Here is a 17,908-nt window from a genome sequence, read left to right as displayed (position 1 = left end):
TATTGTAAGTCTATAAAATGCTGATCTTTAACAATATAGGCTATGGTCTTGCAAATATTTCGGATTCCATGGGCTTAATGTTCTGTATTTCATTGAATACAAGTTTTAACAAGAATGCTTGTGTCACCAAATTTAAATTAAGTTAAACGAGGTCCACAAAGTAGCAATGTGTGACACAGGCGTAATGGGAGTCACAGGATGGGGACACTGCAGGGGCCTTACATGCACAAGGTACAAGTTATTTTCGCCTAGATCATCGAATAACCACACATTCAGAACCGGATTGGGTACAAATAGCTTTGAATAATATTGCTTATGTTGGCAACGATCACATTTAAGATTAAAACAGCCAGGTCAGACAGCGATGGGACACTACAGTGTGACTTTAGTAAATCCAACATGCATTCCTGTGGGCTGTGCTAAATGTTAGGAAGGCTAATAGGGAGGGCTGCAGAAAGTAACGGCAACCGGAAGTGATAGCCGCAGCATCTCATAACGCGTAATCGCCGGTGGCGGTGTCGAGTGTTGCTCACGTACCGCATTTTAAATCGTGCGATTTAAACAATGCACGGCTTAGCTGCGACACAGGTAGTAGTTAGTGTGAATGCGGGCGGACATAGCTGCAAACACAGGCGGGAGTCTGCACAAGAAGCGCCACCCCTCTAGCGTTACCTGTTTGGTGAGCTTGTTTTGGTCATGGACGGTGCGGGACGGCGCGTCGCACACTTGGACACTAAACATATCGATACAAGGTCCGAGTTATAGTGTATTCATGTCAATAGTTTGGAATGCCAACAATACTGTCGGCAAACTGGGTGAAGCAGAATGACACCGCGGTTGGATTTAATTGGACACACTGAGCGTCGGCTGAAGTGAGGCGCTGTTGTTAGTGCAGATTACGCGCTGCGACTTCTCAGTGGGAATAACAATTTCAAGGCGTTAAGTGACCGTGCAACACATCCGATGGACTATCGGAAGAAGAAGAGGTTGACTTACTTCACGATCGGACTCATCTTCCTCTTCAGTGGCATTGAGTATGGTAAGATTACGACCTGTCATTTGAGGATGTTGGCACTGATTTAGAAAATAATAAGCTGCCAACTGAGAGGTCATAGGTCAGAGGGAATAGTTAAATTTCTGTACATTTTGGTAAAAATAGAGGCATTTCTCTGTCGACGAGCACATCTTCGTTTGAGTTTTGACGTCACATACGTAGTACAGCACGAAAACGTAATTTGTGTGGTTTCATGTTCTCACCCAGCCTAATAAATAGGCCAAAGGTAGTGGAGTGGTCAACCAGAAGTTTAAAGCCACACTGTTCCGCACAAAAACACTTGTTCACATCATAATTTACTGATATAATATGTTAAGCAACATGTTTATTTGTGTTTTATCTTAATATGTATTGTATGTCTTGTTTCACAAACGTTTACTAGTAGGCCTATTAATGCTAACTGAGGTCAAGCCAGCCGACACTTCGAAAACGACAGTCAAGGCAGCCGACCCAGCTTTTTGCTGTACGCATATATACTAGCCATTACGGTAATAGCGTCTCAGAACTGTTTTTAAAAAAAATGCACTCGTCGGGTATACTAATTGACAGTCAATAGAAGCCTTATCAATTTAAAAAGAAACGCCCTGTTATCATAGACTAATTACACATCAGGGTTATAGTACACGACCCCATAGTGTGACCCAGTAAGTTTCAAGACATTCTGATGTGTAGTTTCAGAATAAAAGTCCACCAAATATTAACATATGACACAAATTACATTAATTTGGATTTCAATTAAAATAAAACGCCCTGTTATCCCAAACTAATTCCGCATCAGAGTTATAGTACACGACCCCATAGTGGGACCCAGTAAGTTTCAAGACATTCTGATGTGTAGTTTCAGAATAAAAGTCCACCAAATATTAACATATGACACAAATTACATGAATTTGGATTTCAATTAAAAGAAAACGCCCTGTTATCCCAGACTAATTCCACATCAGAGTTATCGTACACGACCCCATAGTGGGACCCAGTAAGTTTCAAGACATTCTGATGTGTAGTTTCAGAATAAAAGTCCACCAAATATTAACATATGAGACAAATTACATATGAATTTGGATTCAATTTAAAAGGAAATGCCCTCTTATCATAGACATTATATATTCAAATTAAAAGTCCTCTCAATGTAAAGATTTCTGATTGATTGACAACACTTCTAGGTATTATTGGTATAATAGTTTTGCCAGGTTTTGCCTAATTTGTTATTTAAAATATGTTAATATTTGGTGGACTTTTATTCTGAAACTACACATCAGAATGTCTTGAAACTTACTGGGTCCCACTATGGGGTCGTGTACTATAACCCTGATGTGGAATTAGCTTGGGATAACAGGGCGTTTTCTTTTAATTGAAATCCAAATTCATGTAATTTGTCTCATATGTTAATATTTGGTGGACTTTTATTCTGAAACTACACATCAGAATGTCTTGAAACTTACTGGGTCCCACTATGGGGTCGTGTACTATAACCCTGATGTGGAATTAGCTTGGGATAACAGGGCGTCTTCTTTTAATTGAAATCCAAATTCATGTAATTTGTCTCATATGTTAATATTTGGTGGACTTTTATTCTGAAACTACACATCAGAATGTCTTGAAACTTACTGGGTCCCACTATGGGGTCGTGTACTATAACCATGATGTGGAATTAATTTGGGATAACAGGGCGTTTTATTTTAATTGAAAGCCAGATTCATGTAATATTTCTCATATGTTCATATTTGGTGGACTTTTATTTTGAAACCAGACATCAGAATGTCTTGAAACTTACTGGGTCCCACTATGGGGTCGAGTACTATAACCCTGATGTGGAATTTGTTTTGGATAACAGGGCATTTTCTTTTAATTGAAATCCAAATTCATGTAATTTGTGTCATATGTTAATATTTGGTGGACTTTTATTCTGAAACTACACGTCAGAATGTCTTGAAACTTACTGGGTCCCACTATGGGGTCGTGTACTATAACCATGATGTGGAATTAATTTGGGATAACAGGGCGTTTTCTTTTAATTGAAATCCAAATTCATGTAATTTGTCTCATATGCTAATATTTGGTGGACTTTTATTTTGAAACCAGACATCAGAATGTCTTGAAATTTACTGGGTCACACTATGGGGTCGTGTACTATAACCCTGAAGTGTAATTAGTCTATGATAACAGGGCGTTTCTTTTTAAATTGATAAGGCTTCTATTGACTGTCAATTGGTATACCCGACGAGTGCATTTTTTAAAAAAACAGTTCTGAGACGCTATTACCGTAATGGCTAGTATATACGCGTACAGCAAAAAGCTTGGTCGGCTGCCTTGACTGTCGTTTTCGAAGCGTCGGCTGGCTTGACCGCAGTTTAATGCTATGCTATGCTAGGCTCATTTTTAAGGATGGATCCGTCCTACCAGTAGCTCCCAAGAGCCCTTCTTTAGAGTGCTCCTCGTCTAGTGTGTGAGCCTCATCTGCCCTCATGGGCTGTTATTTCGTTGCCACAAACAATGATGCCATCAGGGAATGCATGTGGAGATGAATCTCAGGTGATTAGATCTGGGAAGAATCAGCCCAACAGAGGTCTCTGGGCTCCTGAATGGAAAGGAGACTTCTTCAGGCTGCCTGAGACTAGGAGGCCCATAAGAGGTCGTGTAGACTATGCTTTTACATGCACATTAGAAACCCGATTATAACCTGGTTATTGTGGTAACCAGGTTTCTTTACTGCCGATAAACCGCTGAAGCCCTGTAACATTTCTTTCCAGAGCAGAGCGAAACTTTTTACAACTTAGCTCAAACCAAGAATGGCCTTTCTGTTTGAGGGTGGTATATAAATAAACGTGAATGTCTCTGAATGTTACAAGAATCAAGTATACGTGTTGGATCAAACTGACTCCACAACAATCAATGTTGTACTTGACACACAGAAATACACACTGTTTAGACACTGGTTGCTTTTGAAACCAATAATTGCTCTCTAACACTTTCCCTCTGCTCTCCTCTGCTGGTCTGTCTCTGAAGCCGTGATATTACCCACGATATGGAAGTACCTGCAGACCCTGGAGGCTGCACCCTACTTCCTGGGCCTGGCCCTATCAGCGTTCAGCCTGAGCGGCCTTCTCTCCGGGCCCTTGTTTGGCCACCTGTCCGACAAGACGCGGACCACCAAGAAGATCATCCTGTTTGCCAACTGCTTCGAGATTATTGGTGGGTCACGTGAATCACTATCAGGCCCATTCACGGTAATGTGTGAAAAAAGATTCATTGCATTTTACTTGAACTTTTCATTGCATCTATCCTATCCGCCTACTTTTACATTTACACTACATTTTACGTTTAGGGCATTTAGCGGATGCTTTTATCCAAAGCAGCTTACAATAAGTACATTTGTCAGAATAAAGAGAAACAATATATATCGCTGTTGGTACAGTAAGGATGTTACATAGAACCAAGTGCCAAGCACTTGTTAGGTTAACCCCTTCCCTATATACAACAAAGCTAGCTAGGATAAGATACTACACAAGATACTACACAACTAAGTACTATTTTTAAGTGCAAGGACGTACAACATACAATAAGTGTGTAAGAAGGAAGCTATGCTTCACTCTGATATCTTGTGTCTCATTATGCACTTTACTCTCCATCTACCCGCAACCCTTTGTAGGTAACTTCATGTACTTCATGGGCTTCTCCAAGTGGCTCCTGCTGGCAAGCCGTCTGGTGGCGGGTGAGTCAGAAGGAACGACGGACACGACTCAATCTTTCTTACGGTTGGGTTTGAAGAGATCATAATAACAATGATGAGCAAATGGTTTAACTGTCTAAATGGCCAAAAAAAAATTCAGCTGGAAATCGCTAATAAAAACATAATTCCATAGTCTGTGCTGGTGTGGATTCTGTATGTTAACATTTAGACCAAGAAGTAAACTGCATTTTCATGTTTTCCCCCTCCCCTATTCTACAAACATTGACTTCTTAATTACAATTCAAATATTTGCTAGTGCCTGTTTTCATTGTTCCACTATGTAGCCCGAAACTCTTATGTGAACTTGTTACTTCATAAACATTTCCTTGTACATATGCACACATTTCTATCCTATTTCTATTTTCCCTACTGTTTTTCAGTGGCTATTTTCTAAATATCTTGTATTTTTTTTGAGCAGAGCAGTCGAAACAGAAACTTTTTCCCTTCAGGCTTGATACGGTGATATGAATGTGAAGGTTGACGAGAGCGATTTAACTGTTTTTCTCCAGGGGTCGGTACAGGGGCCGGTTCGGCCATCTTTGGTTTCCTCAGCAGAAGCACCGCCCCCGAGGACCGCTCCTCAGTGTTCGCCGCCGCCATGGCATGTCGGCAAGCGGGCCTTCTCATTGGTCAGTTTTCTGGGCAGTATGATCGGTCATTTGTCCATCTTGCTTTCTATGACCTTTCCTTGGTTATCGTTTTGCTTTCCCCCTCTCACACAACAGAGTGCGTTTTTTATGCAGAAATAAAAAATGGTTCAGTAGCTGCATTTTTCATCTGATTAAAGCTCATAAAACCCATCAAAGCAAAATTTGTAGTAAATATTGAGAGACATATACTATGGAAAGACCAAAAACTCCAGTCTTTACGGCTTCAGAATGTGTTGTTATGGTATGCGTTGTAATTGGTTGATTTAACTTGCGAGAGACAATGCTAGGGAAATTAAGTAAAGTAGAGTGGTGTTTAGGGTTGATCATTTAGGTACTTTTAGCCTATCGTTTTTGTGCTGATGTAACATTGCCGTCATTTTCCGAAAATAAGTCGACCATGCGGCAGAGGCAGAATTGAGGAATCATGTGAAACGGAGATCTAGTCCCAGTTTGGGCCTTGTCTCATGGGATGTACTGGAAGGGTATGCACGTGCTCAATGTTGAATGTACCTTTCCATTGGTAACGAAAACCACATGATATCACACCCACTTCCTTTGATAAATGGATTAACTAATTTATTAAAGGCTTGGCTCCTGAACCACGTTACAGACAGAGTCCCTTCCTAACACAGACAGACAGACAGACAGACAGCCAGCATAAATTATGACCAATAGAAAACCGAAAATAGTTTGTACTAACATCAAACAAATCAAAGGGGCTGCATCGGGTTAGGAAAATTAGTCTAGTTTATTAAACCCAACATGATCTTCCATGATGTAACGTTTAAGACATTGTGCGTGTGCGTGTGTTCTACAGGTCCTGCCTTCAACCTGTTCCTGCGGTTGTGTGACTTCAAAATCGGTCCCTTCGTGGTCAATAAATTCACTGCACCTGGGGTAAGCACCAAATATGCTAGCACTGCATCTAACTCCATATTCATAATATTACACGTGAAACATGGCTGTTTTAGTCCTCTACATAGACAAAGTCAACAATTAACCTGGGGTCTTAACAGCAACCCCATCCTAAAACAGTTTTTAACATTTAACATTTTAACATTTTTGAATAGGTGAATAATATTACCATGACCATCTTTATTTGCGTTGTTGCTTTGTTAAAGTAATGTATACAAATATAAACTAATAATAAATGTGTTGGCCATGTTTATTCTCATTTGTTAAGCAAATTGACTAGTGTTTACCAAGACCAAGTGGCTTCTTGGCAATTTACTCAAGCCTTGGCCACTCTCCCCAGATTAGCTTAAGCTAAAATAAGATTAGATAAAAACTTGATTCATTTTATTTTTTATTAGCTTCCTCCCCGCTAACCTCCCCTCCTCCCCTCCAGCTCTTCATGTGCCTGATGTGGATCCTCCTGCAACTGGCCGTGGTCTTCATGTACTGGGACCTCCCACCCCAAGAGAAGGAGGGGTCCGGGAAGGGCGTGGCGTCCGGCGCCCGGGAGGACATGGAAGGCGAGACGCAGCGGGGGCGGGGACCGTCGTTGCCCGGGCAACAGGAAGAGGACTCCCAGGTGGAGGAGGAGGAGGAGGACGAGAGCAAGCCGCTGATGACGTCCAATGAGCTGCAGGGGTCCTACGGCGCGGTGGTCACCCCCGACCCGCCAGCCTGCCCCGGCGCCGGCGCCGTTTCCAACGGCGACCTCGCTCACCCGTCCGAGTCCCCGGAACCGGAGGAGTCGGCCGGGCCCTTCTCCAGGTTCAACCTCAGCAGAGGTGTGTTGGTGGGGTGGGGGGGATACAAACACAATGCACCGTGAGAGGATACAACAACCCATAACATAACGTAACACGGCATAGCATCACATAACGTTGTACAAGATGGACGAACATCACCCCTGCTATCCAGCAGCATCTCTTTCCCTTTGTTGTCCATTTTGCATTTCATGACTTCTATTGTTTGTTTCTCTCTGTCTGTCTCTCTCTCTGTCTGTTTCTCTCTATCTCTTTGTATCTCTCTCTCTCTCTCTCTGTCTGCCTGTAGAGTTTCTGAGGGAAGAGGTGATCGTTCTGCTGGCTGCTCAGTTCATCACTCTATTCAATCAGACAGCGCTGGAGGTACACACACTCATCCTCACACTCTCACACTCACACTCACACACTCACACACACATTCACACAGTCATTCTCTGACCTGTCATTCATTTCTTCCCGCACCCACTCAAATCTCGACTGTTTTCTCACCCTGCTTCCCCCGAAGACCATGGTGACCCCGCTGACCCAGAAGTACTTTGACTTCGGCGAGCTGGAGAACAGCGTGATGTACTGCGTGTGCGGCGTGGAGGTGATCGCCGGCTTCCTGTTTGTTCAGTGGCTGAGCCGGCGCACCAAGGAGCGGGTGGTGCTGGCCGTGGGCCTGGCCATCTGCAACATCAGCTCAGTCTGGTGCCTCATCTTCCTGGCCCACCCCATCGGTCTGTCCGCGCGACGCGGCTCCACCGCCATTGTTACCATGCTTAGTTTTTTAAAGGGCTCATGTCATGCCACCAGGTGTGGTTGTGATTAGCTGGTACAAGCCATTGGTAGCTGGCACAGGGATGGAATGATTTTTTCATAGTGACACAACCACCTAGATGTATGACGGATAGATGAGCAACAGCTGCTGCAGTCCACTGGGTAGGCTGGTAGACTGATCTATCCAGCGTACATCTAGGTGGACACGTGATGTCACTATGAAAATCATTCCTTCCCTGTGCCAAACGGCTTGTACCAGCTAATCACACCCACACCTGGTGGCATGATATGAGCCCTTTAAAAGAACTACCACATTCACATCATTACTCATTCAGCCTCCCTGAATGAGTAATGATGTGAATGTGGTAGTTCTTTTAAAGGGCTCATCGATCGAATAGGTGTGGTAGTTTGATCGAATGGGTGTGGTTGTGGGACATTTCAAGTGCTGTGTCGCATTCGTTAAACACACAAAACGATTAGGCAGATGAGCTATGGGAATTTTCTCAACTTTCGGACGCAAGAGACTGAGCTGACTTGACGGACAGACCCACAATGCATTTCGGGAGCGTCCCATGCAAAGTCAACGAGATCCGTCGACGGACGTGTACAGTGTGCAAGGGGTGTTAGTGCCCAGGGCTGGGTCAAACGCAGCTAGGGTGTGTAGCCAATAGAAAACAACCCTCTGAAAAAATTAGCAGACTACATGTATTTTAAGGGGAATTTCCCCTGTATAACACTCTATACGGGGGAAGATTAAAATAGATAGAAGTTGAAGAAATATTCAGCGTGTTTTCATACCAGCTCACACAATTATAACAATAACAGGCAAAAAAATAATGTGTGTTAGAGAAGTGTCCAACTTTTTTACTTGGTGAGTTGAGTTGGTGTCAAACCTCATCTTAGTTTGCCCTCTGTGTGTGTGTGTGTGTGTGTGTGTGTGTGTGTGTGTGTGTGTGTGTGTGTGTGTGTGTGCGTGTGCGCGCGAGCTGCAGGTGATTTCCCCTATCAGCTGACAGAGTTCATCATCGGCGTATTCCTGCAGGTTCTGGGCTTGCCCTTCGTTGCAGTGGCTCAAGTTTCCCTCTTCTCCAAAGTCACGTCTGAAAAAACACAAGGTGAGCAACAGCGCCATCTGCTGGGAAAAATAAGTTGTTTAATATCAGTTTGGCATGAATCTGTGGTGTCGATATGCTTTGATTGTGATAATGGACACTAATTGTTATATATTCTTGGACACTTTGGATATCTACGCTGTCCATCTGTATTAAAATTAATTCTTAAAATAGCTAAATATATAAAAAAGTTTTTTGTCTTCAAGACAACACAGATTATTTTTTTTTTTAATTATAGAGAGAGATAGAGAGGAAGACATGCAGTAAATGACCCAGGCCGAATTCGATCCTGGGTCTCTGCGATTAAGACTGTGCCTATATGGTATGCGCCTTAGCCCAGTGCACCACCGGGGCGCCCAGATAACACAGATTCAACTCCATATTTACACCGGTTGATACTAACTGCAGTGATTATGTGTTTGATTTGATGCTAGGTTTCAGCCAGGGGGTCCGGCGCTCAGTGGGGGGTCTAGCCACCATCCTGGGGCCCCTGTGGGCCGGGGGCCTGACTGAAAACATGTACATCATGCTTGGTGTCATCATGGCCCTACTGCTGCTGCTGACGGTACACATTCAAAGATCCTGAGACAATGTTGTGGTTGGGTTATTCCCTACGCATGTGTTTTGATTCATCACCTCTATTTTTCCTCTATTCAGCTGGAATGAAGACTAAGTCTAAGAATAATTGTGCCCGCACAAGTTCTCTTAATTTCTACATTTATATATCTGCATTTTGTCTTATATTTTATGGTTGCCACTTCTTGTATCCATTACAACTGCTATATGTGTTTTACTTTATGCATTTTTGTTCTTCATAAATGACCCTTCCGTTCCCATAAGAATTTAAATGTACATAGTGATGTACATTGATAAACACTTTCTTTCCCAGCATTGACCCAGAATTGACCCAGTTTTGACCCAGCTTTGACCCAGGTGTTGCCTGTATGCCTGCAGATCATGATGGGGTTCTCCTATGATCGGCTGGTGCATCATTCTGCTGTGGAGCATGCAGAAGATAACCACGACGATCATGAATAAACCTCCTGTTGGGAACCACCAGGTGGGTGAGATGGTTTGATTAAAATACATGTGGCTGCAGTCAGGGCCCAGGGGCATGCTAACAAGTTGACATGTGAGAAGGCATGTTATATAGTGTAACTGTTGGATCAGCTGAACTTTACCATCTATATACTGCTCATTAGCAGGCATCAGTGATATAAAGTTACAGATGAATAGATTTCATTTTGTATTTGTTTTGGAATGATTCAGGTTTATTGCTACCCTGGAAATCCAGAGTTCTCGCGAGTGCACAATTTGAATTTGCTCAACGATTCACTCTGGGAACGAGCAGTATACTCATTCCTCGATTCCCCTGGATCAGAACATTAATCAATCACATCGGTGTATCTGATATAGGCGGGCCAAAAGCTTTGCTGTTTTACCCGATACGGTAAGAGTCTAATCTATTGGTTAGATCCGCTGGTATCTTTGGCATATGGGGCTCTGGATATGTCACCACTTGTATTCTTCTGATTGGTCGTAGTGTTATCCAATTGCGTGCAGTGATATTTTCAAATGCATGCTTGGTGCTGACCCTCCAGTTGGGCCATTTTCATTACTCATTGCCAGACCCTACAGCTTTCTAGGTGGGTATGGATTTCCAGGCTACTTTTTTTTATTGCACTATTTCTACCTAAAAATTTAGGTAATTTTAGCTACTTTTGCAGACATACCGGCAATTTACACGATTTACAGTTATTTTTTATTAAGGTTTGCAATATGCTTTATGTTTTAATAGTATCATCCTGTTTTAGTTTTGTTCTATGAACCGCTTTTTGCATTCATCATGGAATTTTCAACTGGATTAAAATGTTCAAGATCTCGAACAGTAAAAGTTAATAACACTGCTTAGAATACTCCAAACCACGAGCTACTTGTGTACCACTTAGTTTCTCTCATTTATCAAAGGATTGGCTCCTGAGCCACGTTTTAGTGGCTCTTCCTAACCACACACACACACACACACACACACACACACACACACACACACACACACACACACACACACACACACACACACACACACACACACACACACACACAAAATATCTGGGAATGCCCCAAGAAGCAGAGTAAGCCTTCCACATTTTAACCAAAGCCTTTCTCTCCATCTTTTCCTTTTCTCTCTCTCTTTCGTGCTCTCTGTCTGTCTCTGTCTCTCTCCCGCCCCCCAACCTCCAGTGGAGGTCTGAGGCTTCCAGTCTTGAAGCTGTGGGTGCAGCACAGTGAGAGATCGCCAGAGCGATTGCACATCCCCCAGCTAGCTGGCCACAATGCCCTGGAAGCCAGTCCCTAGCAACACTAGCAATGTGTTTATATTTCCCATGGAAATATACAGCCGCTAGCAGGCGCCGCACACAATCTGCAAATTAATCTCCCCCCCCCCCCCCCCCAATACCCACTTTTCCTTTTTTGTTTGTGTGTTACGGAACTATTCGAATGACATTATTGAAATGCCTGTCCGTCAATGCTTAGGTCAGCTCCATGTTTACTTGTCACTTACATAACCAGGACAAATGTTACAAGATCGACGTGCAAAGAGTTTCCATTCCACAAACCTTGTGAATTCTTCAGTTTGACAATCTAATATATACACACACCGAGGCTTTTCCTTAGGCTTTCCACCGAGGCTTTCCTAGATGGCTCGACACGTAGTGGATCAGTATCGCCATTCGATCAAAGAGCCTAACTGACAAGTTCTAACCAACTTTATTATTATATATTATAATATTTGCTTCAAAGCTAGGGTAGGACGTTTGGGGAAACCAGCCAGAGTCAGCCAAATTGGACGAGCTTATAATAGTCCTGCAACAGCCACAAACAATGTTGTTTTTCAACAAATATGACAAAGAATGCTTTTTCAATAAATGGCCTAGCCTAGCATTAAGCAGTTGCAGAAGCTGTCGTCTGTGGGTGAGATCAATACCTTGAATAAACACTACTTGTGTGATTGTTGCTGTGAAGGTTCTTACTAATGCTGTTCTTGCCCTGAACACTAGGGAGAGCCCTTGTTCTTCTTTAAACATAATGCAGCGTAACTTGCAGACTGCTGGGTGGTCAATCTTCTAATAATTGCAAAAAAATTACAACAGACAAATTGGTTGGAAGTGACTAATTTCCACCCGTTGTCATCCAAAGAAACAGAGGGATTTAATACAAAAAAGTGTAGGTCTACCTCCATATGTCCTGTGCACATGTTTCATTTTCTCATTGTTGATTTCATTATGTTACTATTTTATTATTTATTTTGAGATTCGTAAATGGTTTAGTTCTGAATAGTTAAGCACTATTCCTGTCTTTCCATTGCATAACATTGTATTTGGTATTTATAATAATTTTTTATCATGTTATTAATGCCAATACATTTTGTCCTGTTACTCCCCTGTTTGTATGGAATATTCATAAAAGAAAAGGACATTAAAGTAATAACCGTCATACATCTGCTGTTGGTATTTTTTCCATAATTCAAATCAATTATGTATAATAATTTCAAAATAAATATATAGATATTTGGTTATTTATATTAATACATACACACTTTTGCATCTAAAAAACGCTTTCAAATACCTCATATATATGTAGGATTTGTTAAATTTTTTGGGGGGAAAATACAAAAATGTACATTCATAAATATTAATTTTTTTTGCATCTTTTTTTTAATGATGCAATTTTATGTATTTCAAGTGGCTAAAGATTTACTTTAAGGGAGAGCAATATCTTTTTCATAATAAGATTTCAAAGGTTAAAAAAGAATGATTTAACATGTTGTATACACAATTATTTTTGTATTTTAAAAGTGTATCCGAAATCAAATGAATCCCATACAAAAAATACATAAATTATAGATTTATTTCTGTATTTATAATATTATTATACACTATACATTATACACTTTTTGCTAAATTCTCAGGCTCAGATTAGGCATGAAATACTGAATAAATAAATACAAATATGTCAAATATGCCCATTTAAATTTAACATATAAAAACTTTTATCTAAAAGCTTATTTACTTGCAGTGCAAATTATTTGCTCAATCAAACATTTACAATTTACAATTTGTCTTAAAAAAAAAGCGCTTTTATTCACACTTTATACACTACCACATGAGTTATAACGAAAAGAAGCACTTTCTCATTGCTACTTTGTTTCACACAAAAAACAACAAAAGTAACGCGCAAACAGTTTTTTTTTTCTATCCTCGAGTGTCTTTCAATTTCAACATCCCACAAAGTTTCAGTAGAGTTTCAATAGAAATCATCACTTAACTCCTTGTTTTAACCGGCAGGCGGCACTGTGACCCCTCACTATACTGTATACACCCTAAGGATTACAACCGTTTGTGGAGCAGGCGGTGGGGCGGAGGCAAGGCCCCCACAGTCCGCTATGACACATACGCTGGCGGCCACGGTGACAACAGAGAGGGGTCGTGCCGGGGTCGCGGCGTCGAACTCTGCGTGAACCCGTGTGATGTCGCGTTGGAGCAAAGTTTGTAGCATAAGAACATGATGCCGATGACACGGATATTATACGGTTGTTTGGTTACCAAATGTCGAGGCTCCACCCCCTTCATCGCCCACCTCCCTACCCTTCCACCTCACCGCGGCATTTACCGCCGGTTGCCCCCACAGCATCGGCCTGACCGCACCGTGACCCGACATATCAGGGTCAAAAGTTTACAGCCCTGTCACGTGGTGTGTCTTCGCGAAAGTAGTGGTTTCGGGAGACTTCTGTGCACCAAAACCAACCCCCCCCCCTCCCCCCCCCCACCACTACCACCACCACCACCATAGTGCCTTCTCTCCCCTGTCCCCTCCACCAATCAAGACGGCGAGAGACAAGGCGGCGCGACGGGGCTGTGACCCAACGATGGGCATGTGAACCTGGCCGGCGGGGACAGTGGAAAGGAAAGGCGAGGGCAACGGGTTCATCCACCGGGCACGGCCCACATCTGCGAGGGATTTTACGTCAACGTTTTTTTTAAAGTTTTTCTATGTCTATGGAACATTTGAGATTGACCGCTGTTTGACCCGTGAGGGTACGGTCGGGTGAGGGCTGGTGAGCTGGAAATTAGTCGGCCGACGAGGACATACTGGTGTACTTCAACACATCCCCACGTACACACATACACTTAGACCTTTTTTGTGTTAGCGCAGCGTTGCCTTGTCACTTTGGTCCTCTCAGGAGATGGGAGTGCCGTGGGCCATTGCTAGCTAGCCACATCACTCGCCTGCTGCATCTTTGTACTCTTCTTTACCTCTCTTTGATAGCAGTCGTGGTCGCGGACGCCATCCCTGTTCACAAGGACAGCTTTAGCACACCCGGGATAAAATAACAGCGTGAACCTCGCCCCGATTAGTCTTTCATGAGGGCTATTCGGGGGGAATGAAGTGACAGAGTGTTTGAGCTTCTGAGGCCACTCCAAGTCTTCTAAAATAGAAAGGAATTGGTGTCAGGAATTGTTCAGGAAGTCGGTAAATTCTGCAAAAAAGTGTGGCTTTCTGAAACCTGTTAAAAGTGTGTGTGTGAGTGTCCCTGTATGGACGGTCGCACTTGGTACCGCACGTTTTAATAATACATGTGTCACCTTTAGACGCCTGCAGAGCTCTGAGAGCATGAGTGCTACGGAGGAGAGGAGGTGAGCGTAGTAGCCTGAGCTGTCTCCAGAGAAACCGTGGTAAAAGGGTGTGAGGAGGAGGGCTTTTCAACCCAACAACGTTGAAGAAAAGGTTAACCTGAAACAATATGAACAGAGTTGCGGCGCTACTTTATTTTTATTACTGTTAGTCAAACATTGCTTCTAGTCAGAATCAAGCCACGTTTATATGAATCAGAGGGCATTTTAATAATGACATGCTTGCTTTGGCTCTCTGCGTGGGGGGAGTAAATGGACTTGGGGTTGAATGAATCATAGATCCTATGTTTCAGCAATGAACCGTAGAATGATGGTTTTCTTTTGTCTAATGTGCCACCAGAAATCCATGAGTGCTCTATGCTGTCCTGTCCAGCGAAAGTTTATGGACCTGTCGACCTGTTGGCATCCCTGATCTCATTATTGTATTTAATAAATTAAAATGAATACTTGAAAAAATGATAGTAGTACATGTATGATAGTAGTACACTTGTATTGGTTAGGATAACCAATACAAGTGTATTGGTTATCCTAACTAACTGTTCCCGACGAGCTGACTGTCACCTTGCATGGCTGACTCCGCTGTCGGTGTGTGAATGTGTGTATATATATTACTCCCTTTGGATGAACGCGCCTGCTTGATTCCCTAAATGTAAATGTAAATGGACATTTTATTTTTGTACATCGCCTGCTGATATTGTGTTGCCTCTGACCTTATCCATTACACACTGGCCTGAAACACACAGCACCCAGCAGATCCCAATAGCACCCAACAGCCTATAGTGTTGGTCTGCTTTAGCAGATTTTCTCTCTTTAGACTTGTTAATCATACACCAGCTCACAAACACACTCACTCAGACACACACCACCAAGGAGAGGTTATTCAAGTCCAAACCTTAATTTTGAATGGTGCAATTGTCTCACCTTTCGAAGAAACGCTTAACACACACACACCCTGGTGCTTAACATACCTTCACTACTCAAGTGCATCTCATCTCCTCTCTGCCCCTGAACATGTGACTGTGCTGTGCAAGCCCCTTCCTGCTCTGAAGCACCCTCGCAACACCCCTCCCCACATCCACTCCCTCCCTCCCTCCCCCCTGCCTCACCCCTCTCTCCCCCTCTCTGGACCAGGGATTACAGCCCCATCTGTAGTGGCTGGGCTGGGCTAAGCCGGTGGGAGCTGAGCTCAGGGCGGCACTGCGGCGCTTGTTAACCCTGATTAAGTTGACGTGGCGTTGGGGTCGGGGAGGCTGTGTGAGTGTGTGTGTGTGTGTGGGTGGTGGTGAGGGTGGTGGTTGGGGGGGTGGAGAACAGTGTGAAGATCAAGCTCGGGCCGTGACCCAGTGCCCCGCCACTGAACCGCGGAGGAATTGGGCAGAATTCAGTAGAGGGGAAGAGATGGAGGGATGGGGAGTGGAGAGAGAGAGAGAGAGAGAGGGAGGGAGATGAAGATAGGGAGAGAGAGACAGAGAGAAAGAGATAGCTGGTAAGAGCGAGAGGGGGAGATGGAGAGAGAGAGAGAGAGAGATGAAAATAGTGAGAGATGGGGGGAGATGGTGAGAGGGAGAATGGGAGAGATGGAGAGAGAGAGGGAGATATGAACTCAAACATTGAGAGAGTTACAAGGGAGAGCAGTGGAGTACGGAGAAGGTTAGAGACAGTTTGTTGCCATTTCGTTTTTTGAAGTTTGTACCGCACCTTGGGGAGGGATACATCTTGTGTTACGGTAAACGTGTTTAAGACGTGCGTAAATGACAGTTCAACTGTGAAACACGATTCAGCTTGGAGTTCGAGCACTCCAGGGAAACATTCTCAGAGTTTCTCAGAGGTTTGTAGAAAATGTTGTAACACCACATCGAATGATGTGGTATAAATATAACTCAAAATGTATATAATTATAAATTACTTGGCCATTAAAAAATTAAACAACAAAACATCTAAAGCACCCAAATGTGATAAATCACCCACTGATTTATCACATTTTATGTCATTTCATTTCATAACTAAATGAAGATAATCTGTCTTACTTAACCTCAGACACTATTTAGCAACAGCAATTAAAAAAAACCAGCGTGACCCATGAAAGGACTGTTGGTCTCATAGATCTGTACATAACTTTCAGCCTCTCTCCAAAAGGGACAACGTTGGAAAACAACGTTGGCTCATGTTGAAGCGGATGTTCTTTGAGTGTTGTGCTGCTGATACGAAGTGGCCCGCAATGGCCTGATGACCATATCTGGTGACCACCACAGGCGTCCCTGTTGGAGCTGAGGACTTTCACAGCTCAGCCCGGGTAGACGGGCCGGAATGGAAGAGAAGGAGACAAAATGAAAGAGAGAGACAGAGAAAGAGTGTGTGTGTGTGTGTGTGTGTGTGTGTGTGTGTGTGTGTGTGTGTGTGTGTGTGTGTGTGTGTGTGTGTGTGTGTGTGTGTGTGTGTGTGTGTGTGTGTGTGTGTGTGTGTGTGTGGTGAGGGACAAGGGGGTCTAGGGACCGGGGGGACATGGCCGAATTAACCGCCACTGACCCAGGACTAAGCGCCGTGGACAGTAGCAGTGTGGTGCGATCGGGCAGTGCTGCGTTGTTAAATCACTCATTAAATCCAATTAGGAGGAAGTAAAGGCAGTGTGTGTGTGTGTGTGGGGGGGGGGGGGGACGGGAGGTGGGGGGGGGTACTGGATAATTGGGGGCCATGGGACACTGGCCGTTCCTCTCACTTCACTCCTGCACTAATCACAGGGTCAAGCCGGCCCCCAAAGCGCATCTTTATACCAGCCACATCTCTCTACTTTATCCTCCTCTCCCTCAAAGACTTGCATTTACATCGTCTTCTTTCTCTGCTTTCTTCCACACAGAGACAAGTGTCACGGCCGACATTCGTAACATCACGATGAAGTCCACCGCTGGCCACATCTATGAGTAATATGTCAGTTAATTCATGAAGTCTTTCCAGAATATGCAGAGTTTTTAACTGGTGCTGATGTTATATCCATTGCCTTTTTTCTCCTTTCAGTTTTGCCCTACGTACTCGGGGAAAGATAATATTTCCAAAACTAACTTCCTAGATATAATAAACAAAGCTATACGTCTAAAATGGCCGGCGTGATAGGAACATTTGCACATTGTACATATGGCCTTGATAACGTTAATGTTTCGACTTGTTGGGGAAAATGGGCCGCCCAAGGATGTTAAACTG

General features: G+C 43.3%; 1 protein-coding gene across 3 annotated transcripts; it reads left to right on the top strand.

The window, feature by feature from the left end:
* Window positions 1-523: 523 nt before the first annotated feature.
* Window positions 524-17,595, top strand: mfsd8l1 (major facilitator superfamily domain containing 8-like 1). 3 transcript variants are annotated; one of them, XM_084473278.1, is made up of 12 exons: window positions 524-1,039; window positions 4,061-4,246; window positions 4,704-4,766; window positions 5,294-5,413; window positions 6,252-6,331; window positions 6,783-7,170; window positions 7,439-7,512; window positions 7,655-7,868; window positions 8,901-9,023; window positions 9,455-9,585; window positions 9,975-10,080; window positions 17,568-17,595. In XM_084473278.1, the coding sequence occupies exons 1-11, from the start codon at window positions 964-966 to the stop codon at window positions 10,056-10,058; spliced, it is 1,539 nt and encodes a 512-aa protein (XP_084329404.1). In that variant the 5' UTR covers window positions 524-963; the 3' UTR covers window positions 10,059-10,080; window positions 17,568-17,595. The 3 variants fall into 3 exon arrangements, 2 of the variants coding, with proteins under 2 accessions (XP_084329404.1, XP_084329403.1); XM_084473277.1 differs by lacking the exon at window positions 17,568-17,595 and adding an exon at window positions 11,262-11,467; XR_014637035.1 differs by lacking the exons at window positions 9,975-10,080; window positions 17,568-17,595 and adding an exon at window positions 9,259-9,342 and having other exon boundaries at window positions 9,455-9,567.
* Window positions 17,596-17,908: the final 313 nt, after the last annotated feature.

The sequence above is a fragment of the Micromesistius poutassou genome (assembly GCF_964030765.1).
Source record: "Micromesistius poutassou genome assembly, chromosome: 9".
In the NCBI taxonomy this organism is placed as follows: Eukaryota; Metazoa; Chordata; class Actinopteri; order Gadiformes; family Gadidae; genus Micromesistius; species Micromesistius poutassou.
This window is presented reverse-complemented; position numbering and strand designations above follow the sequence as displayed.